This window comes from Rhipicephalus sanguineus, chromosome 10 (genome assembly GCF_013339695.2).
Source record: "Rhipicephalus sanguineus isolate Rsan-2018 chromosome 10, BIME_Rsan_1.4, whole genome shotgun sequence".
Classification (NCBI taxonomy): domain Eukaryota; kingdom Metazoa; phylum Arthropoda; class Arachnida; order Ixodida; family Ixodidae; genus Rhipicephalus; species Rhipicephalus sanguineus.
The window spans coordinates 16,782,046-16,805,407 of record NC_051185.1 but is presented as its reverse complement, the minus strand read 5'-3'; the positions used below and the strand labels follow the sequence as shown (position 1 = coordinate 16,805,407).

Below are 23,362 nucleotides of genomic sequence, written 5' to 3'. Positions count from 1 at the left end.
CTTTTCTGCCTCACTACCAGAAGACGTGTGCCAATTTGTCCGGCGAGGGATGGAGTTCAGAGAGAGAGAGAAAGAAAGAGAAAGGAAGAGAATTTCTTGGCAAAAAAAATTTTTTGCCAAGGCGAGATTTGAACTCGTGTACCCATGACCCGAAGGCGAGCGTCCTAACCACTCGGCTATCCAGGCACGCTGGCAGAGCAGAGCATAGCATTGTATAGTACAGTACAGCAAGGTGGTGGGAAAGGGAATCGAGGAAGAGGAGGAGAGATGTGAGGGTTATGAGGAGGGAAAGGAGGATGGGAGAACGAGTAGAGAGAGAGAGTTTGAGAAAAAAATGGCATAGATAGAAAGAACAAGAGAGAAAGAGAGAAAAAGACAGAAAGACAGAGAATTAGAAAGCAAGAGAGAAACAGAGAAGAAGCTAGAAGGCGAGAGACCGACTACAAAGAGATAAATATACAGAAAGAAATAACAAATGGAAGAAACAGATAAAAAGATAAAAGGCGAGAGACCGACTACGCAGAGAGAGATAGAGAAACAAAGACAGAAAGGAAGAAGACAAAGGGAAGAAAGAGAGGAAAAGACGGAGAATTAGAAAGGAAGAGATAAATAGAGAAAAAGGTAGAAGGTATAGACGACTCGTGGAAGTCCACGACGGTGATGAAGACCTGGCCGTGGACCTACCCTTTGCTTTGGCCAGGTCAGATGACAAGGACAGAGATAGATGACGACTGGTTCTAGCCAACCGCACTGTACATAATAAATGCACTGCAGAAGTCCACCACCTGTCCAACAGCTCTGCTGTGACCCGGCTTTGCGTAACTTCGTGCAAGCTGTGCTAATTTTTTTTCGGGGGGGGGGGGGGGGGTATCTGACCCAGTCTTTATGCATGTGTTTGTATGTGTGTGCATATGTACATACACATACAAAATGTTAAAATTGAGGGGGGGTTGGGCACTAATTCCCTCAAACCATCCCCTTGGCTAGTATGCCACTGTGGCTGTAAATAGGTTTTTGTCTCTGAGTGCGATGTTGTGGGTTCAAATCTCAGAATCTCAGGCGTTGTCACCAGATACTGACGGTGGTAGAATGCAAGCACTCTTGTTTACTTAAGTTTACGTTCATGTTGAAAAAATGCATGTTGTCGAAATTTCCTTCACTACGGGATCACTTGTAGTTGTAGCCGTGGCTTTGCTTTGGGAAATGAAGTCCAATCAATCAATCAATCAATCAATCAATCAATCAATCAATCAATCAATCAATCACGTCTCAATCGGTTTCGCCTGATCGAAGTGTACTGAACATGTCTTTGTTCTTTTTCTGCTACTGGGTCTGTACTAATAGCTGTGACATTGCTTCAAAAATTTTTAATGTAATCAGTCACTCAATCAATCAAAATCATGTCATATCAGCTTTTTTTATCATGATAATGTGCGGAGCCTATTATAACATCTCTTTCTTTCGCACATGAACACTATGTCATCTGTGATAGCTACATCGTTGTTGCTTTGCAACTTCAAACACAATATATGCATGAATTAGTCACGCAAGTCATGCCACGTCATCTCTGTTTTTGTCATAATGTACTAAGCCTGTCACCAATTCTTGTTCTCATCCACAGGTGACCACAAGGAGATTCTGGTTGCGGTGGCTCTGTTCAAAACACTCAACGAGCTGCTGCCCGAGCGTTTCCTCGCACAACAAGGGTACGTAAAGGCAGTCCTGATATGGGGCAGTAAAACAAACATTAATTAAATCTTGTCACTCCCTTTACCATTGATGACAGCTTAGCAGATGTTTGTTCTCCGTAGGTTATGTGTGACATGAAGCACCACAGATATTATAAGGATTTCAAAGGGGATTGCAAAATAGTTTGATACTGCGTGTACTGTGGCACTCAATGTGAGTTGCAACATGGCAGCCATGGTTGAAGGGGCCTCAAGCCTACAAAGTAACAACGGCAAACATGAAATCGCTTTTGCAGATAGCAGTATTCGAAACAGTGTTTACGTCATCGTTTGTTTTCTATGTTGGCGCCGCTTTGGTGCCGCTTTGACCATGGGCGGCATGTTGCAACTCATATTGGGCACGACTGTATCTGTGTTCTAAAGTGGATAACGCAAGCAACTAAGGAAACAGTTTATTCTATACAATACCATGCGCAGCAGTAAAAACATTTTTGCTTGTGCCTTGAAATAGTATCAGGAAGTGTATCCTTGTATGTAAGAATATCTAGACCTGCTCTATAATCCACAGCTGTATTTATTCACTGCTATTGGATCTTTTGTGATAAATATAGTCAATGTCTTATTTGCTGCAGGGAAGTAATTAAATTTAGTTGTTCAATAAAGAGAATAATGCACTATATCCGAGTTGATTACCGTATTTACTCGATTCTACCGCGCCCTCGATTGTAAAGCGCACCCGTTTTCCGCGACCAAAAAAAAAAAAAGTACAACATCGATTCTAACGCGCGCCTATTTTTCGTGAGAGAAATGAACACAAGAAGTCCGTAGGAGTCCACCTTCGCACATTCAGAAGAACAAGTATTTGGGTTTTAAAGAACTAAAGTTTCAAAAAAAGAAAAAAAAAAGAAAACACAAAGTCAAACGGCCTTGCCGCTGAAACTGTCACCACTATGGCGGCGATACGAGTCGCGTAATGGATCAGTCTTCGTCGCTGTCGAACAACTCCTTGTCGCTGTCAACGCTCTTCGATTTCGGTAAACCAGCCCTGCTTTTGTCCACAGAAACTTTTTCGTGAAGCTTTGCTGTAAAACAATCATCTGCTTCTGTTTGCGCCAGTCTCGCACGCACGTTTCGGCAACTTTGAACGACCGCGATGCGGCCCGATTTCCGTCCGTCTCTGCACACGTAATAACTTTTCTTTGAAATGCGACATGGTGGTGCACTCGTCGAGTATTTGACGTGGGCACTTCCATGCCGCCGATGCGAATGCAGAACGGGATGACAGACTCCTCAGCACACGTATGAACTGAAACAATGACAGAAACGGCCGAGGCGCGTAGGAGGCGGCCATTTTGAAATGCCGATGGCAATACGATAACCGAGTTTTTTTCTTTTTTGGTACTCGATTCTAACGCGCATGCGATTTTTCGACTCGTTTTGCCGAAAAAAAGGTGCGCGTTAGATTAGAGTAAATGCGGTATGTTTGGGTTGTATTGTACACATATTCAGGTCTGGCGTGCAGAGTAGAGCTGTGCGAATAGCACGATTTTGGGTGCAAAGCGAATTCGAATAATAAAGATTGAGTGCGAATCGAATCGAATAATTTCGAATAATTTTCGAATAATTCGAAGTGAAATTACAGAAAAAGTTGCAGAGAATCCCTAAGTAGGTTCTTGTGAGATAGCAACATGAAATTGTTTCTTTTCGCTAGCTTGATGAAGGGCTGGTGGGGTCATATTTCATAGTTGTCTTTCTTATCAAGAGTGAGGCAATGTAGAGGCCGAATTGTATTTATGTACATGATTTGGTGCAACCAAAGTGTTGCCGACAACACTTTACACGTGATAGGCAGAGATGCCATTTCCTCAGCCTCTCCTCCTCTTTCAACTGCTGTGGAAGGCCAACTGATGTGGTGGACAAGGGTGTGCTCCCGAGTCTGCAGTTCCAAATCTGCCTCGGAGACGTCGATATATAAGAACATTTGAAATTTTGGATGCTAAAAAGCTTCGGCGTCCGATTTTTCGGACTTCCTGCCCAAATTTCAGGTCTAAAACAGCATTAATTGAGCCCCCAACTCTGCCACATCTTTCATCTCCATATTGGAACCAGCGTTTTCTTGAGTTTATACATTTGCGACTGTAGCGGAGCTTGAAAGGCAGCTTTGCCGCAATACAGGGGTGTGATGAGGTGAAGCATATTGAAAATCTAGGGACCACTTCCAAACGGACGTTGACTGTCTCTTGGCTAAGTTCAACCGTAACGGACCTTGAAAGGCAGCTTTGCCGCAATACGGGGGTGTGAGGAGGTGAAGCATATTGAAAATCTAGGGACCACTTCCAATCACACGTTGACTGTCTCTTGCCAAGAGGGGAGTTCGACCGTAACGGAGCTTGAAAGGCAGCATTGCCGCAATACGGGGGTGTGATGAGGTGAAGCATATTGAAAATCTGAAGGGGTCACTTTCAACCGGACGTTGACTGCATTTGTCTTTGGGAAGTTCGAATAGTTCGAATAGTAAAATTTCAGTGCGAATCGAATCGAATAGCAAACACTATTCGAAAAATATTCTAAATTTCGAATATTCGCACACCCCTAGTGCAGAGTTATCCTGTTTGCAGCTAAGTGCCAAAACTAACGCATACCGTGACTGTAAGCTGTGAATTGCAGGGGAAAGTAAAACGACGTGTAAATAAAAAACAAAAACAAAAGAACATCGCTCTTGGAATGGTTCCAGTTGGATTTGGCAGTGCCACTGAACCGGCGTGTTTAGGAATGGGGTATATACTGGAATGCTTTTTGGGGTGAGATTGCAGCACTCGATCACTCTAGTTAATGTCGTTTGCCTTGTTTTAACTTTCAGGAACCTTGAGGAAAGGTCTCACGAACTTCATTCGCACCTCATCAGCGTAGCCTTCAGTAGCAACGAAGGAGTCGGCATTCGAGTCCAGTTGGTGCACATCAGACCGGTGAGAGCACCTTGACGCTGGCCTAAAAGGCTCGCGGAGTGGTCGAGACATATGAATAACTGAAGGCGTTCAAAGAACTGACAAGCAAAAGTGTGCTCAAGTTTGTAATACCAGAATCGCTTGTCATGACTGAGGCTGCAAATGTCCAGTGTCGCGATTACGCAGCAGCGCACATTTCGGATACACTTCTGCTCCAATGACGCGTGGTGTTGACGTATACATTCTGGACTTTGCCGTGACTATGCTGTAATTTTGACTGGAAGGACATGTACCACACACGCGGAGCATATTTCTTTGCCTGCAGTGATACTATACGCTTAAGATGAAAAAAATGTTCTACCTGTCGGTATCATAAGAGAACTGTGCTATATTACGTGAACATTGGTTGTTGCATAGCTTTATTTCTGGTTAGAAAACGCTTGTGATGGGGGGTGCTGCCTTGTCATGATTCATTTGCTACTTGTGGATCATGTAAGAACCACCTTTAACCGTTTTGCATGCGTTCCTGAGGCAAGTCAAGATGGAGGTGTCATTTTGCATTGGTTGTTTTTTTTTCAGCTGGCTGACCAAGAGGTTGTCTGCGGCATTGCCGACCTTTCACACAGGTGATTCTTGCTTCTCACTTACAACGTGCTGTTTCGTTCATGCGTATACGTTAATTGTCCATAATGCGACGAAAGGAGCTAGTTGGTTCATGTTGGCTTGGCAATGCACTTACGGTAGGGAGACACTATGAAGGACAGACTACAAAGAACACAGGACACTCAAGATGCGTTAACACTAGGCTTAGAGAGCACAGGTATAATTGTCAATAGATTACCCACCCTGGGAATTTCGCTACCCACTGTAACCAATGCACATGCGTAGCTTAGTTTGAAATAACAACAATTATGAAGGGGATAAAAGACGACAGGGGGAGAATAGCTTACGAAGCTGCTCTCATGGAATCTCTGGGCGCCGAAACATGCGTCACTGAGCCATCAATAAAATTATCTCTTGCTGCAATCGATTTCGTGATGGATGTCACAGGCATGTGCACTATGTCTTTCTACACGCTTTTTGAATTTTTATTTATATATTATTTATAATAAAACCAGTTGAAGTATGTGCTCGTTCTGTTAAACCGTGTCCTGTGTTCTTTGTAGTCTGTCCTTTGTAGCGTCTCCCTACCGTAAGCGCATCGCCAAACCTACATTTATTGCTTAAATGCATTCTCAGTATTTTTCGTTGAGTAACATGTTGTGTAATAGTGAAAGTGATACCTTTGAATTTGACGGAGCCAAAATCTTGACTCGGGGTTCTCAAAGGGGTGCAGCCGCAATAGAATTTTGTTCCAGCGACATCAATCGTAAAACCTCAATCTTTGCTTTGTGTGGCTGGTGATTCAGTACAGCTGTGTACCCAACATTCTTAAACTGTGTTTGTAGTAATTCTAGCCTAATCGCCCAAGGCAAGTATTTAACCTGCTCGGGTTCAATTGCAGTTGAAAGTTTCCACGTGACACCACTGTAAGAATGCAGGCAACCATAGTTGCTTGGTAACTACGGCTGCTGGGATACTTAAGTCAAATTTCGCATGAGCAGGCATCTCTGTTCGCAGGTCCTAGAAGCATCCATTTCAATCTTGTGCGTTGTTCCACATGAACAAATCTTGCTAGTGTGTTCAGTAAAAGGACAATTCCTACGTGTATAGTACTTGTGCTACTCGGTATGATACACAAACCAACTGAACTAACTGGCATCACTCGTTTCTAGCTGATTCATCTCGATGCATTTCCAGTTAACTGTATGTTGAACCAACACACATGCTCGCTGACTTCCATCTTGCCATTCGGAGCTAGAAGGCAAATGAATTGGGATTACTTAAAGAGCTATTACTGCAATTAAAACAAACCCTGGGGATCAGTTCTTCAGCTAAAGCACAATCTAACCTGTTTCTCGTTCAGTGCTACAGCTACGAAAATTTAAAACTAGCGTTTTAACCTCCCAGAATCTTTTCTTTAGCTGCCAGTTAATTGACCATGTGATGTGCTGGTGGACGACACATGTGACTCCGAGCTTTCAGCAGGGTCCACTTCCTGCTTGATGGGTGCCACGCCGAGACACCAGGGCACAACAGGAGCTACACCTGGTGTACGTGCGACCGGCCAGGCATGTACGCACTGCTGGTTGGAGAAGAACCGAAGGTAAGACAAATCCAGATGCATGCCAGTAGCTGTCGTATACTGTAGGCTACTGTACTATAGTTTATAGTCTTGCCCTTTGATGCTTGGGTGCTTTCTGATGCCCCTTCATGCTGTGTCAGAACCTTTCTAATGCAGTTGAATAGTATGAGTGTTCTAAGCCAGACTGATTGGTTAAACTTCAGCAAGTCAAATAAAGCGGACAGTGGAATGAAAGACTGCATTTTTTTTTCCTAAATAGAGTATCAAGAAAGAAGCCAAATGTCGCTACAAGGAATTCTTCAAGAACAAAGCAGCAGGTATATGAAAGGATGCTGTATGTTTGGGCCAGATTTTGTTCTTTCAAACGTGCAGTGATTTCCAAAGTGAAATTGCCATACAGTAGAACCCCGCTGTTACGTTCCTCACTGCTGCGTTTTCCCGGCTGTTACGTCGTTTTCCGCCGGTCCCGGCATAGCTCCCATAGGATACAATGTATTGGGAACCCCGCTGTTACGTCGTAACTTTCGGACCGTTCCCGTATGATACGTCGCGAAGTGCGCCCGGAGCCGACCGAGTGACTACCAAAGAGAGCGGCCATGGTGCATTTTCACGCAGCTTGGCCTCGTTTGACCGTAATATTAGCCGCATGAGAGGCGCAAGCAACAGAATCTTTCAATTGATGCAAACAAAAGCATGGCCTTCGAGATTCAAATTGCAAAGATGGCGTCTATGACGTAACTGCTCGCGAAAGCAAGGCCTTCGAGATTGGCATTTACTATTGACAAAAGCATAGCCTCTGAGATTTGCATTGCACAAACATGGCGTGTATGACGTAATTGCTTGCGAAAGCAAGGCCTTCGAGATTGGCATTCACTTCTGCCATCGCGTTGGCGTAGACTCATCATCATCGTTATTTGTCGGAGAACGGGAGGAGTTCGAGTTGGTTGGAGCTCGCATGGTCGTGCGTGCGGTTCGCGGTCGGACTCGCCGCGCTGGTCGTGATTGCGTGTGCTTAGTTCTTTCATGCCTACAGCTGTTGGTGTTAAAAAGATCACATACATTGATTACATTTCTGTGGATAAGGCCGTCCTAAGCTCCGCGTTTCTATCCATCGACTAGATCGCGGCTGAGCGCGCCAATTTTCGTGCTGCTCGTAAGAATTGAAATAAAATTCTGTACCACTAAATATTTTGCCGTTTTTCCCGTTTTTCGGCTCTTACGTTTCCCGTCTCTTACGTTTATTTCCTACGGTCCCTTCAAAAACGTATCAGCGGGGTTATACTGTATAATGTGAAGTTTTAGTTCCCGATCTCCCCTGTTCCTGATTCATTGCTTTCTTCTGAATTTCCATCAAGTAAAAAAGTTATTTTGCTGAACGTATTTAGCCTGCTGTATTGCGAGTGGTACAGTGTGCACTTTTTCACAATGAAGTTGCCTGGGTAACAGTGAACGTTGGAGGTTCGAAATGGTTCTGGATACAAGCCTCAGAGACCGGAATCTGTCCTGTTGCCTTCATAGTTTTTCTTGTTGCAGTTGAACAGACCAACACCAAATTGCTAATGGCTGGTAACCACGCCCTTACAGGCTGAAATGCTGGAAGGACAGGTGACCGATGTGGTGGCTGGCTTAGGCTGTGGTGTATGCCTGGTGCTGGTGCTGCTCACCCTCGCCGTGGTTCTGGTTCGGTGCTGCCGTCGACTGCGCAGGTGATCTTTTTTTTGTTTTCCATTTTCCTGTACATCATTTCCTTTTAGGAAAAGGAAATTCACAACGACCTGCTTGTAGCACGAAGCCACTAGGAAATCCATACGGATTGTTCAGAAAGAAATCTTCCTAGTTGCTGAAAAATTGTGTTGATTGCGAATTTCCCTTTCTTAACCCTTCCGCCACCTTGCGGGATTCGGCAAGACTCATTTGCAATCATTTTTTCTTATACTGGACTGCTACTGTGGAGTGGTTGATGCTTCCTCTTTGCCATCACTGGTTACATCTGGCAAAAACAAATTGTGTGCACAAATGTGTACAGAGTCCACCACATCTAAGGTGAAAACCTCATTAGTAGAGCTGTGCGAATAGCAAAATTTTGGGTGCGAAGCGAATTCGAATAATAAAGATTGAGTGCGAATCGAATCGAATATTTTCGAATAATTTTCGAATATTTCTCAAACATTTTTCGAATAATTCAAAGTGAAATTACAGAAAAAGTTGCACAGAATCTCTAAGTATGTTCTTGTGATATAGCAACATGAAAGTGTTTCTTTTCGCTAGGTTGATGAAGCGCTGGTGGGGGTCATATTTCATAGTTGTCTTTCTTATCAAGAGTGAGGCAATGTAGAGGCCGAATTGTATTTATGTACATGATCTGGTGCAACCAAAGTGTTGCCGACAACACTTTACACGTGATAGGCAAACATGCCATTTCCTCATCCTCTCCTCCTCTTTCAACTGCTGTGGAAGGCCAACTGATGTGGTGGACAAAGGTGTGCTCCCTTCAAGTCCGGAGTTCCAAATCTGCCTCATAGACATCGATATATATGAACATCTGAAATTTTGGATGCTAAAAAGCTTCGGCGTCCAATTTTTTGGACTTCCTGCCCAAACTTCAGGTCCAGAACAGCATTAATTGAGCCCCCAACTCTGCCACATCTTTCATCTCCATATTGGAACCAGCGTTTTCTTGAGTTAATACATTTGCGACCGTAGCGGAGCTTGAAAGGCACCTTTGCCGCGATACGGGGGTGTGAGGACGTGAAGCATATTGAAAATCTAGGGACCACTTCCAATCAGACGTTGACTGTCTCTTGCCTAAGCTCGACCGTAACGGAGCTTGAAAGGCAGCTTTGCCGCAATACGGGGGTGTGATGACGTGAAGCATATTGAAAATCTAGGGACCACTTCCAACCGGGCTTTGTCTCTTGGCTAAGTTCGACCGTAACGGAGCTTGAAAGGCAGCTTTGCTGCAATACAAGAGTGTAATGAGGTGAAGCATATTGAAAATCTGAAGGGGTAACTTTTAACCGGACGTTGGCTGCATTTGTCTTTGGGAAGTTCGAATAGTTCGAATAGTAAAATTTCAGTGCGAATCGAATCGAATAGCAAATACTATTAGAAAAATATTCGAAATTTCGAATATTCGCACACCCCTACTCATTAGTGTTCAAGTCGGTAATACTAAAACGCTTATTCGCCCTCACGAGGGCAATGTCCCTTATATGACGTCTAAACATGGTGTCGACAAACATCATAACGATTTTACGAATTATGTATTAAAGGGGTCCTGCAACACTTTCCAAGTAAACGATGCGTCGAACGCCACCGCGCGGCAGGAGACACGGAGGGGTCACTCCATGCGCCGCAGTTTTATAGAAAAAGAATTGTTGCTGCTCAAACACGAAGCAGTAACAACCGTAACAGTTAATTCGGGCTCGTCCTGTGTGTACCTGTGCATTCTTTTCAAATGTCCTTCCTTGTGTTTGAGCAGTGTGCTGCAAGTGTCGAGCTGTGACTGTTGTTAGCTCGCGGTCGTCCTGTGTGTGTTCTTTTCGTCAGTCCTTCGCGCTCGAGCGGCGCGTTGCAAGTATTGAGCTGCTTGCCATTATTCATGTGACATTCTAATTTGTTGCTATTGCATTCATTGCTTCGCCGTTGCGGCAAAACTGTGACTTTTTGTCATGACCCAACTAACTTGCCCAATATTTTTAAGCATTGGAACTAGGCATGCTCGAATGTAACCCTTTTTGGGGTTTAAGTGAAGTGCAAGCAACCTTGAATAGCAGCAAGATTTGAATAGCAGTAGGGTGCAAGTTACAAGCGGTAAAATATGTTACGTTTTAAAATTTACTATACTTGGTTCATATAAGCCCATATCACAAGTGTTTTAAAGGGGCCCTCCAACACTATTCAACCCCCCATTTTTTACTTGCGGGTTGCGTAGACTGATGGCTGGGGATAATTTTAGCATAAGTTTAAGCACCGATATCAAATTATTTAGTATTTTAATCACGCGTTGAAGTCGCTACATCGCTGCTGACCGCATCAGCGCGTAGTGGCGCTTGCCAGAACTATTGCGGGCGGAAATGACGAAGATGGGCGCTGGCCTATGATTGGATAAATGTAACGTTAGAAGTAATAACGGCGTTGCATCAAAGTTGAGATTACTATTGTGTTTCGTTTTTCTTTTCTGTGCTTTTTCAATGAACTCCAAATAGCCGCCGTCGCAACAAAAAATATCACTACAACCACAAAGTACGACAGAGGCGCTGGCTGCCATTCCGCCTCTGGTTTCTTTTTGCCTGCGCCGGTCGGATGTCCATATGAAACGCTTGCCCCTCTTCCTTCTTTTTGCGTCTGTACGTTTGCGAGCTGCCTCTTTCCGCATGTGCGGTAGGCTCATGATTGTTGTTGAAACGGTGCAAGTAATCCTCTTCGTTGAATTGTTGTCGCTGCACACTTGTAACTCGTCGGGCTGCTCACCGAACAACCCGCGTAGGGGCGAACGTGTTTAACCGCCCATGCCGCTCCACAAATTCCCTTCTCAGAATGAGAAGAGGGAATGACACGGAATGTCGTTGTAAGGAACAGCAGACAAAGCCTCCCCAGCCTCGCTACGAAGCAGTAGCGCCCGCTCAAGTTCTGACAAGTCAGGAGGAACCACGTTTGTTACTATGGCAACGACGTCAACAATACGTTGGAAAGGAGAAGCAACAATGGTGTGCGAGCTTCCCCTACGTAAGAGCTTTCAGCCCATTTCATTGGAGCGCCATCCGACGTCACAGCAGAGAGTGAAATGTGGTCACGTGACCCCGCGAAAATCGAGTTGAGGGCAGGCATTTTTTTTCTTGTATTTTGAATTTTCTAACTTGAATAACTTCGTACTGCGTGCCGCTATCGCTGCCGTTCTTGCTGCACTAGTTCGTCCGTACTTCAGTCTACGCAATCCACGAGTAAAAAATGGGGGGTTGAAGAGTGTTAGAGGGCCCCTTTAAGCTTAAAAAATAATTGAGTTGAAGGCGTTATGGGCATTTAATCTTAAAGTGTGGCTTCGCGGCAGTGCGAATGTCTCTTGGAGTGGCGGTTTCACGGCATAGCACCCACACGCTGCAGAAAAACCACCTTTACGAGAGGGTTACATATTCGTTCATTTCGAATACCTCAAAATTTCGGTTTTATTTAAACTTGTGTCGAAGCGAATTGGAATAATGCAATATTCGTTCGAATGTTCGAAGCGCTTGAATATTCGACCGTGCCTAGCCAGCAGTTGTCAGCCTGGCCAGTGATAAAAGTGCTGCTCCAATCGCTCCAAACTGCTCCAAAAGAGAAATGCTGCTACATGCTGCTCCAAACTGTAACTTTCATTAGTAACTGCTCTAAACCTGCTTCAAAATGGCGCTGGGAAACTGAAAACAATGAACTTCAATTGTGTGATTATCCAGTCAACTTAAACGAAACCAAAAACGAGCTCTATACCAGTGGTCTCAGTCTGCTCCAATAACGCCAATAGCTGCTCCAAGCTATCATTTTTTCTGCTCCAGAACCTGCTCCAAAAAGCAAAATGTCGCTTCCATCACTGAATGGCTCCATCTCCACTTTTGCAGCCAGGGCTCTTGCTGCGGCCTGGACACGCTGCACGCCCAGGTGTGCCTGGCCCTGTGTGGTGCATGCGTGGCTTTGCTCCAGGGCGTGCAAGGAAGGCTGTCCCCCAGGGCATACCCTTACATCATCTCCATCCTGCAACTCTGCCTGTTGGCGGCCTGCTGCCTGCAGCTCTGCGTCGCGCTCGTGCTGTACGTGCAGCTCGTGGACGCCCGCACGGTGCACCACGCTGCGTTCAAGGTTGCCGCCCTGGGCTGGGGTAAGCCACTGACACGTTTCGTAAGCGGTCGTGGGAGCGTTACTGTTTCGGACGGCGAAGCTGGGATGGTGATGATGACCTCTTATACAAAAAAGTCATCCTCATCATTTCAAGCATCATTATCATGTCATTTCATTTTATTTATTTCTTTATTCACTTCTCCCTGTGGTTGCGTAGCTGTGTCACGCCTGCTACTACTGCAACTATGTACTACTACTACTACTACTACTACTACTACTACTACTACTACTACTACTACTACTACTACTACTACTATTACTATACTATTACTACTGCTGCTGCTACTACTACTACTACTACTACTACTACTACTACTACTACTACTACTACTACTACTACTACTACTACTACTACTACCACTACTACTACTACTACTACTATTACTACTACTGCGACAACAACTACTACTACTACTACTACTACTACTACTACTACTACTACTACTACTACTACTACTACTACTACTACTACTACTACTACGACGACGACGACAACAGTGGCATAGGGTGTAATAAGACAGCTCTGCTGTAAAAGGAACGGCCTTACTTTTAGAACTACATGGAGCAAAACAGGTAAAGCGGTTACAGTTACAAGTGTCAACGGTTTCCACCCTGACGAAGATGAGTTGGTTCCACTTTGGTTCCAAATCGGTTCCAGTGACATTTCTTGTTCCACAATTTCTTGTCACTTTAGGGCTCCAACTTCCCCTGGACTTCAGTCTTGTTTGAAGTTTACAGGAATTGAATTAGGTTTTAGTGTAAAAGAATATCTGCAAATTTCGGTAATTCGATTTAAAGAAGCTTTTTTTTTTCTTTCAGGAGATATTGGCCTCTGCAGCCCATGTGCCATTTAACTAAAATAGAAATTTGAAAAAGTATTTTGTCAGTTTGGACTGATTCTGAAAAGAAGTATGCAGGGCTACTGTTGTAGGATGACGCGTAACTACTACTGGCCTTGCTCATAGCAGTTGAAGCAAGGAGCAGTGAAATTGATCCCCCATGTTAATTCCAACTGGTCCTTTCTTCTTTTTTTTTTCCAGCTGTGCCAGTGATTGTGGTGGGTGCCAACCTGGCTGCCCAGGTGCTGGAAGGTTTTCGCCTCGAGAGCTGGTGGCTGACACTGCGCACGCCTTCGGGACACTTGTCAAACTACTTCTGCGCCTACGTGGCCTCCCTCGCCATCATCACAGCTGTGAGTGCCGTGCCTTTGTGCAAACAGAGCACGCAAAGTGGCACAGCAAGAAGTACACCACATGTGTCCGTAGCTACATATTGTAACGGCGCCTCTGGAGCAAGTGTGAACTCGGCACGCTTTTTCTTCGTGGCGGCGTCACTGAAGCAGCTTTTCAGTTCTTCAACAAAAATACTCCACGTCGTTAAGGCGTCCTCGTGATTCTCGTACCAGACGAGCGCAGTGTCGGTCAAGGAGAATACCACATTTGTGAGTCGATCATTTGCGTCCCATTTGTTGCTCTTGCTCACCCGCTCGTAATGGGTCAGCCACTGGTCGACGTCTTCCCCAGCTTTTCCTGCGTAGGGCCGTGGCTGTCTGTAAGGCTGCGAAGGACAAGCAGGAGTTGATGTCGCAGCGTCAGCGTCAGTAGACATGTCAAGCTGCACTGGCGGAAGACCCGCAAGGCGACGACTGCGACGAAGACTTGGTGGAACAGCTTCCGTGGTTGGACGTACCCAGTACCTCGACCACGATGTTATGAGTCAGGAGGCGTTTATTGAGAACGCTCAGCGGCAGAGCACTGGATGGGGTGAGGCTACGGAAGCAGCAACAAAGTCCTCGTCGTCGTCTTCTCCTACCACTCCTCTTTCTCGCTCCAGAGGTGCCGTTACAAGTCGAGTCCCAATCTTTCGTACTCCCTAGGGGCTATGAAATCGTCTGATCAGGCAGTCCAAAAATGTGAATTTATGCCTTTCTGCTGCCTTAAAGGGCTCGAATCACCAAAGCCTCGTAGGTACGGGTGTGCGAATAGCGAATCTTAAAGCCGAATCGAATGCAAATCGAATAGTGATGGCAACGAATCGAATAGGAGTACAAATCGAATATTGTTCGAATAATTTTTCAAATGCAGTAAGAGCTCATTAGTTCGACCCTCGTTAATTTGAAAAATCAAATAATTCGAATGTGTTTCCTGGTCCCGGCCAGCATATGCATTGTTTAATGGCATCAACCTGTCGTTAATTCAGTCACATTCGGCTGCAACCCCGTTAATTCGGACGATCCTTCGAAATGCGCCAAGCGCGAATCGCTGCAAATGTGTGGCACAGAAGAGTGATAACGGCATTTGCAGACAACTGAAATGAGGCAGCGCTGTCCGCATCCTATCTTCATCAGCAAGTGACCACGGTTTTGTCCACACGCTGATCCGGCACTCAGCAGCTTTGTTTTAACTTGATGCAATGCGCACGCAATGTCACAAAACTCAAACATGGTGGAAGCTGTTGAAGATGAAGAACTTTCAACTGCAGTTGGCCTGCTAGCATAAAATAAGCTTGCTACATTGCAATGGACTAACTATCAGTTGCCAGCAATTTTACCTGTGAAAAAACTATCGTTTCACGTGCGTGGTGGTTGTGGTGGTGGCAGTACATAATAATGGAGAGGAGTATCGGGCTGTCGTTGCATTGTTAACGAAGTCGCGGGATGATGAAAATTGCTGGTTTTACACTGCTCTTATGCAAAATAAGTACATGATCACATATTCATCAAGAAAATGAAAATGCATTGATTTCATAGACACTTGTTTATTGTTTTCTTGATACTTTCGATAATTCGGCATTCGGTTAATTCGAACATTTTTTCCGGCCCCGTGAAATCCAAATTAATGAGCTTTTACTCTAGTAAGATAGCCATTTTCAAAGCAGCCCTAGACTGGCAAGGTAACAATTCTTAAAACAGCCCAAGAATTCCTCAACATTTTATTTGAAACAAATATTCACAAGCTCTAACAAAGGAACATTGCGATTACCTTTAACCAACAGAAAATACCACAATTATTTAAACTGAGGCAAGCTCGTATACAGCTGCAACTAGAGCCTTTGAAATAATTTGTAACTTGGGGCTGAAATATAGCAGTGACTACGGTATTCCAGGTGGCACTTTGTCAACAGCTTTTAAATAAAACTGATACATAAATATTAAGCAAGTTTCATGAGTTACCGTTATCATGAATGTTATGGTAGTGCATTGATGTCATGTCATGCAGTGGACTGATGACGCTGTCGCTTTGGCGACACTGGGGTTTTAAGCAAAATCGTTTTCATCCTGTGATCAATGTAGCGTTGATAGTCTCGTAAGTTCATGGGCTGCATGCATCTGGGTAATTCGGTTACGAAAACAAGAATAGTTACCCTCACTCTTCCAACGTTCCTTCTAACATTTCTCGTCGTTGCTGGTTATTCGAAAATTTTTTGAACATTTGCGCACCCCTACCCGTAGGAGATAGACCAGACATTAGGCTCACGAGATTATAATAGTACCCCTGTTTCTCATCTTTCTATTTTCGCATGCGTGCTTTTTTTTTCCACTTTTGGTTTTTCTTTCCCCTTCCCCGTGGTGTAGGGTAATACCCCAGTCACACTGGCAAACTTAGTGTCATTTTGAGTGAGTGCACTTACGCTCACAGAGTGTCACTTTGGCGGCGCGCTGCTACGTGAGAAAGAAAAGAGAAGTGTGCTTTGGAAATGATAGCAGTGGCAATTGGTGGTTCAGTAGCTCAACATATATTTGTTATTTTTGGCAATGCTCACAGTTTAATTGCTTATTATAGGCATGAGCATAATTTCCAATGAACTTTGCGCGTAAATGAAGTAAATATTGCAACCGCATAACGTCATTGGTCATCGCGAGCCGAGACAAGATGGTATCATATCCAATACGAATTGAAAACAAAAATGGCGGACTCTGGTGCCGAAGGTCCGAAGGGACGCGTAGTGGTGACGGGCGTTTGGAGCGTGTTTTGGCAGCAATCATTTGCTCCTCCCAAAGGCGTATAAGCGCCCGCATCTCTGCGTCGGGCCACGTCGTCTTCGCGGAAATGGCACCCGTGGCACACGCCATCGCAAATGATTAAAGAATGACTGACCTGCACATGTGCAAGAAAGTAAACAAGGTGACGGACGCGGCCATTGCACGGCGTGTGCTCCCGCATACCCCTAGCGGACGTGACCGCAAACTGCCCGAGGGCGAGAGTAGCGAGGTTTTTTGTTGTAGTATCATTTGTTTGAATACATGGCAGCATTCCTAATAACGAGAACGATGGTTTAAAAGTACCATGATCGTCGCGTTTTGCATTAGCGTATTTATTTGCAAGCCACTGCTGCCGAGGATAGACACTCCGTCGCAGCGAAGTGAGTTTGGCGAACGCACTTGCCGGCAAGTGTACTTTGCAGCGAGTGTCACTAAGCGTTCCTGTGTGACAGCGTGCAAATGACACTACCGGCGAAGTGCACTCGCTCAAAGTGCACTTAAGTTGCCCTGTGTGACAGGGGTATAACAAACCAGAAGTATCAATTCCTGTCAATCTCCCCGCCTGCCCCTCACTTTTATCTCTCTCTCTCAATTTATATATAGATAGAGATAAAACAAGTACATACTTTTGGAGTCTCTATCAATATATAGATAGATGCTGAAAGTGTGTACATCTTATTTGGGGACTGAAATAATTCTGTGTGCTCCAGCGTAAATGTACGCCACCTTTTTTTCAGCTTCATTTTCTGCTCTTCCTGACCGTGCGAGGAGAGCTGCGGCGTCAGCGGCTCATGGGCATTTCCAAGAAGCAGGCTTCCAGTAGCCGGTAAGTGCTCAGTGCTGCTTAAACGCCTTCGTCCCATTTCATTTGGCATCACTTACAAAGTAGGAGCACTAGCCTGTCCTTGTTTGGAATGCCAGAATTCCATTGACGGAATTAGTCAGTGGAATTAACTACAGTAGAAGCTCGGTGATACGAATCTCAAGGGGGAGCGAAAATATTTGTATCACCTGAAGTTTTGTATCGCCAAAAAAACTAGCAAGATCTGTTTTCTAACCACGATATACGCAAAAAACATTCATTTATGTTGAAAGAAGTTGCATATATCTTTCTGGGACACCCGCGAACGGATTGATAAGGAATGCCACAGCTGGCTGTCACGAACGCATGCATCATTGCTTCACTTGGAAAACAACAGTGGCAAAGTCTGCTTTACCATAGCTATCAGCGAACGTTAAGAGTGCCAATACGCTTCGTGCTTTTTTACGACTTTATTGCGTTTAATCTACCGCTGCGTTAGCCATGTACCTTTGGAGCTGCGTAGTCACTATCGATGATCACATCGATAGCGACTGCGGTTTCGTGCGCAGCGGTTGCGGTGAACGGTAGTTCCGTTTTTAATCCATGTGTGCTGGCCGCGTGCGTGCCTTCACAGCTACGCCTTTCCTATCTATGATCGCGTCTACCGCGCTTTTGTCCACAGCGGTTGTGGCAAGCAGCATTGCTTTGACTCAGTGAGCATTGGATGCACGTGCACTTTCGGAGTTTTGTCGTGACCATACATGATCGTATCGACAGTGACCACAGCTTCGTCCACAGTGCAAACGATAACTACAGTTCTGAATGTGTGTGCGCTGGATGTGCGCGTACTTCCGATGCTTCCGGAGCAAGCTTCTGTGAGCTGTCGCTGGACGGTTTCGGTACCCAAATTCATATCACCAGTCGCGACACGGAAAGCTGTTCGGAACATCTGAATTTCGGCCCATTGGACACAATGAAATTAGGCTGAAGAATTTAATTAATTGGTATTAGCCCGAAATTCATATTAGCTGGGTTCGTATCACTGACATTCTACTGTAACATAAACATGTTTCAACAGTTGCTACACTCCAACTGACTTTCTAGCAACACTAAAGTGAAACAATGAATCCGTTTAGATTAATAAATTGTACTTTGAGAATTCTAATCACATTAATTTCACCATTATACGTCTATTAATAAAGGAACGAAAAAAGGCGAATTTAAGGGCTCATCTTTTTCTTTGTTAGACACAACATTTATGACAACCAACAGACAATCAAGCCAAGGAAAGTATGGGGGATGTTATAGGGGACAATTAACGTTCCGTATACTTTCCATGGCTTGATTGCCAGTTCATTGTCATTAATAGAGGAGGAAATCAAGGTCAAGGAGTCACTTTTAAATTTCATGCCGGAATCTCCGCGTATGACGTCACAGATTTGAAAGTGTATTTTTCATATTTTGACAACATAGGCTCAACAGAATTTTCTGAAATTTGGTATGTTAAGTCTCTGGCCTCCTCAGAGGACAATGCGCATCATTCAAGGTGGCATCGTCTTCCACAATATTTTTTTTTGCACGTTTTCTCGCTTAACAAACGTCTTCTTGCGGCAAGCATGGTGATTTTGGTATTGAGAAAGTGTCATTTGCTAATATAATACGAGAAAAATTGTTTTTCTCTTTAGTGTCGCTTTCATTTACCTTTGCTGTTTTCTTTACTTTTTGTGATTTTCATTCTTTTGGTGATTATTTGGTACACTCATATTTATTATTTTTTTTCCTGTTGTGCATGCTTTCTTTCTTGTGGTGTTTGACATTACATAATCAATAATAACTAGCACATCATTGTTTGATACTTCTTTTTGATGTGCATGCATTGTAACATGATTTTTATTCATTTTTTTTGCGCTTTTTTTGTGTATTTGTCTCATTTTAAATTACCTCTGTTAGCTTACTTGTCAACCTATTGCTAATCACTTTGTGTACAAGTTGTCGCTTTCCTATTGGTTGCCGCTTATTCTACTAATTTTGCCTGACGTCACACGCGGAGATTCTGACATGAAATTTAGTAAAACCCTTCCCTGTGAAATACCTTTGATGAGGGCTTTTAGGGGCATTTCTGAAATAAAATAAATAACATGAAAAATTATGGGCATCTGACTTAACGTCGCGAAGGCTGATTAAACAGCGGAGCTGGTGGCATCAGTGTGCCCTTCCTCCTCTCGCACCTGCACCACCTGTGCTCGAGCGCTACCATTGGTCAACTCCTTTTGCCGGCACAGCCACTCGCGCTCCTGCTCTCTCCTCCTCTCCACACCACCTGCTTACTGCTCCCGCCATAGCTTTGCCTTTATTAAAATACTGCGCCATAGTTACTGGGACAAAAGAAGTTAGGGAGGACACGTGTTACGAAGTGGACATGACAAGTGCAAACTATCAACTGAATTTATTGAAGAAAAAAAAACATGAAGGAAAAAGGAACTCTGGGAATGGGAATGAACAGTTTACGGTGGGGGAGGGGACGCAAATCTTGCGGAAATGTCTTCTGATGCTACACGTGTGTTGATTACTGGATATGGCGATGACTCACGAAGTTCTTTCCCGAGTCGGCTGGCTTAGAAGCATCAGAAGACGTGTAGTATCAGAAGACAGTTCCACAAGATTGTCGTCCCCTCCCCCACCGTAAGCTGTTCATTCCCATTCCCAGAGTTCCTTTTCCTTCATGTTTTTTTTTTTTTTTCAATAAATTCAGTTGATAGTTTGCGCTTGTGTCCACTTTGTAACACGTGTCCTCCCTAACTTCTTTTGTCCCAGTAACTATAGCGCAGTATTTTAATCATGCAAAACCACCTAGCCCAATACCTCACTTTGCTAGCTTTGCGTTTGCCCTCCTCCTCTCTACTCAACTTCGTCCTCTCCACGTTGCTACCCTTTCTCCATCAGGCTCAACTCACTACACGTCTTCCCTCTCACCCCCTTGGCTTTTATCCATGCTCTTCCTCATCAGGCTAGAAAGGATGAATGACGGATCCCCAGGGATTTACCTAAGCTTAAACAGCTCCGCTGGTAATAGCGTGCCATGTTCGTTATCACGCAGGTCCAGCGTGCTGGTGGGATCCATGCTTGTGCTGGTGGCACTGCTGATGGTGTCACTGACGAGCATCTTGTACGTCAACATGGAGGGCTCCCGCCTGCGCTCCTACGTGCTTGCCACCACCCTGGGCCTTCTGGTCAGTAGTGGCAGCCCAATGCTATGTGGTTAATTAACCCTTTTGGCTCTTGAATTATCTTTGGAAAAAACATTCCCAAAGTGCCTGTTTCCCTTTAGTGCTCTGTACAATCGGCACATTCAGTAAGCATAAGAGATCCATTCGAAACAATGTTTCTTTTATTGGAAAACAAGAGAAAAAAAAATTCACAAAGTAGAATACAAAGTTGGCTCCCCTGAAGTCAGTTTCGCTCATGATATAGTAATGGAAAATGATATGGTACGTACTGCAGCACCATCTGTGCATGAAAAAGATGACTAGACAGATGGCTCAGAGAACCTTTTTTAAGAGGAACTGGGATATTTCTCTCATCAACAGCTTTGGCTAGTCTATTGTAGTGGATGTATGAAATGTGTCAGTAGGCTGAGCTCTTCTAGAGAAGGTAAAGGGTTGAGTACTTTGCATAGAGTGACACATATGGTCTTGGCAGGGGCGCCCTCTGCGGTCATTTTGCCAAACCTGTGCGTAACTACATCTCACCAACTCTTCCAGTTCATCTGGAAGTGTAAGTCTCATGTTTTGAATTTCCAGGGCCTGCTGGTGTTCTTCCTGTACGTGGTGGCAGCTAGGGAAAAGGTAAATAATCTTTTTGCCCACTCCGATCGTAGTCGCGTTGGGTGAATTTAGTGATTGCTTCAGTGAATTCTCTTCACTGTGGTGAGGGACTTTTATGGCAATGCGCTGCTACACCAGAGGTGAAGGTCGTTCATAATCTGTGACAGTGTCAATGGGGAAATCAGTAGGCACATTTATATATATATAAACACACACACACACACGCACGCACGCACACACACACACACACACACACACACACACACACGCGCGCACGCACACACACACACACACACACACACACACACACACACACACACACACACACACATATATATATATATATATATATATATATATATATATATATATATATATATATATATATATATATGTAATGTCATATCAGGCAGCGTTTATGAAACTTTACTGCATTATAGTTAAATGGTATTGGTGACGTTTGTAAATGATGGCATTAAGGTGCTTGTAACATCTGAAGTCATAACAATGGTGTTTTAGTATTAGTGCCAAACTGAGTATTATTGTATTCATCATTCTTAAAACGCTGCAACTAAGCAAGTTCAGTTAATGCTCTCACTGGCCAGTGCATTTTTCAGCAGTTAAACCTTTCCATCTAAAAACATGCAAGTGACACTAAAGGCGATGTGTGTTCTCTTAAAGTGACGCTAAATTCAGTGCAACTTTGCTGCGACGTTGCGCTGCTGCTTCATTCGCGCACTTTTCTATCTCTTCAGCAGCCACCCTCACCGAGCCTGGCAACCAGGAGTAACACCACTAAAGGCATGTTCTTTTACTTTTGCTGCATCCTTCAACCCTGCAATTCCCACAGACTCGATGAATTTGGTGAATGCACACAGTTTTACACAGGCATAGGAATGAAGAAACACGTCTAATGGTTGAGGCCTAGCATACCGCTAGCGCATATGCCTCGAGCCAGCCGTCAGTTAACTTGCATAATTAAGAAACCAAATGCTGGGACACCTATCTGCACATGTGCCGGTTTGACAGGTATCGCCTCTTGCATAGGCATACGTAGCTAAGTATACAAGCGAAGGGTGTGTTGACTGACCGGTATAGCTGGTGATGGTGTTCTAAAAAGCCCTCCTCACCCACAGCTGGCACACACCAAAGAAATAATAAATGAAACTAAATAAATTTCCTTTCCCGGGCGGAGGTTTGAACCCGGGTGTCCCCTAGTCCAAAAGCGAGTGCCTTGAACACTAGGCCGCGCACCCATGCTTGCCCATTGTGAACTCAACTGAAGCATACAAATGCATTCTACCGACGATGGAAAAAAACAAATGAGAACCAGTACTGTTGCTATGGCCGCTTCATTGAAATATTTCGTGTTTGCGGACTAAGAGCGATCTGCTGGACAACGTGTAAGGTCGATATCAGGAATTGCACATTTCAGGAAAATTCCGACTTTGGGAAAATTGAATTCTTAACTCGCATTTCCATGATCGTATGGTGGTCCTTTCGTTGAGCCATTCTATAGGCTGATGAATGCTGGAAAGAACATGAAAGATGTCATGCCGATTCAGCCCAAAAACAGCATTCCGGGGACAGCCGCTACCTATAAAGAAAGAGAGAAAGAAAGGTAGCCTGTCAGGCCAAACTTTGCTTGCCCACATTTCCCCCGACTGAGGAAGGGCTCCTGATTTTTTTTTTGTCTGCTTTCTTTTCCGCCGCTCTAGGCCTTTTTAGTCATTAGTCGGCATTTGTGTTATCCTGGCTTCTCTCTTGTGTCCTTGTTTGCACGCCTCCCATCTTTTGTCTCGAATTCCACAGACTGTTCAGCATCAAGAACACGTAGAACAAATCGTTCAGCTTTGTCTGGGGCCTTGGAGAGAGTACATTTGCAAGAGAAAAAGTAGTGAAATGTTAATCGAGGTTTAACTTAATTTGCATTCCAATTCTTTCATTAGCTATCAGTCTGCTGGACTATCGATGGCTGGAGCTTCAAGGGGCCCTGTAACACTTTTTTGAGCATAGTCAGAAAATGCTGCCGATCGGTAGTTGAGGCTCCTGAGAACATGTGAGC

At 44.4% G+C, this 23,362-nt stretch overlaps 1 protein-coding gene across 1 annotated transcript in view; it reads left to right on the top strand.

The window, feature by feature from the left end:
* The window catches only part of LOC119407139 (uncharacterized), a 55,365-nt gene extending 33,154 nt beyond the window's left edge, over nucleotides 1-22,211 (top strand). The window contains exons 15-25 of the mRNA XM_037674000.2: nucleotides 1,622-1,706; nucleotides 4,549-4,654; nucleotides 5,213-5,259; nucleotides 6,719-6,839; nucleotides 8,403-8,524; nucleotides 12,413-12,669; nucleotides 13,730-13,881; nucleotides 17,409-17,497; nucleotides 20,571-20,703; nucleotides 21,274-21,318; nucleotides 22,053-22,211. Coding sequence (XP_037529928.2) covers nucleotides 1,622-1,706; nucleotides 4,549-4,654; nucleotides 5,213-5,259; nucleotides 6,719-6,839; nucleotides 8,403-8,524; nucleotides 12,413-12,669; nucleotides 13,730-13,881; nucleotides 17,409-17,497; nucleotides 20,571-20,703; nucleotides 21,274-21,318; nucleotides 22,053-22,211 — 1,316 coding nt within the window. The remainder of the gene's footprint in view (nucleotides 1-1,621; nucleotides 1,707-4,548; nucleotides 4,655-5,212; nucleotides 5,260-6,718; nucleotides 6,840-8,402; nucleotides 8,525-12,412; nucleotides 12,670-13,729; nucleotides 13,882-17,408; nucleotides 17,498-20,570; nucleotides 20,704-21,273; nucleotides 21,319-22,052) is intronic.
* Nucleotides 22,212-23,362: the final 1,151 nt, after the last annotated feature.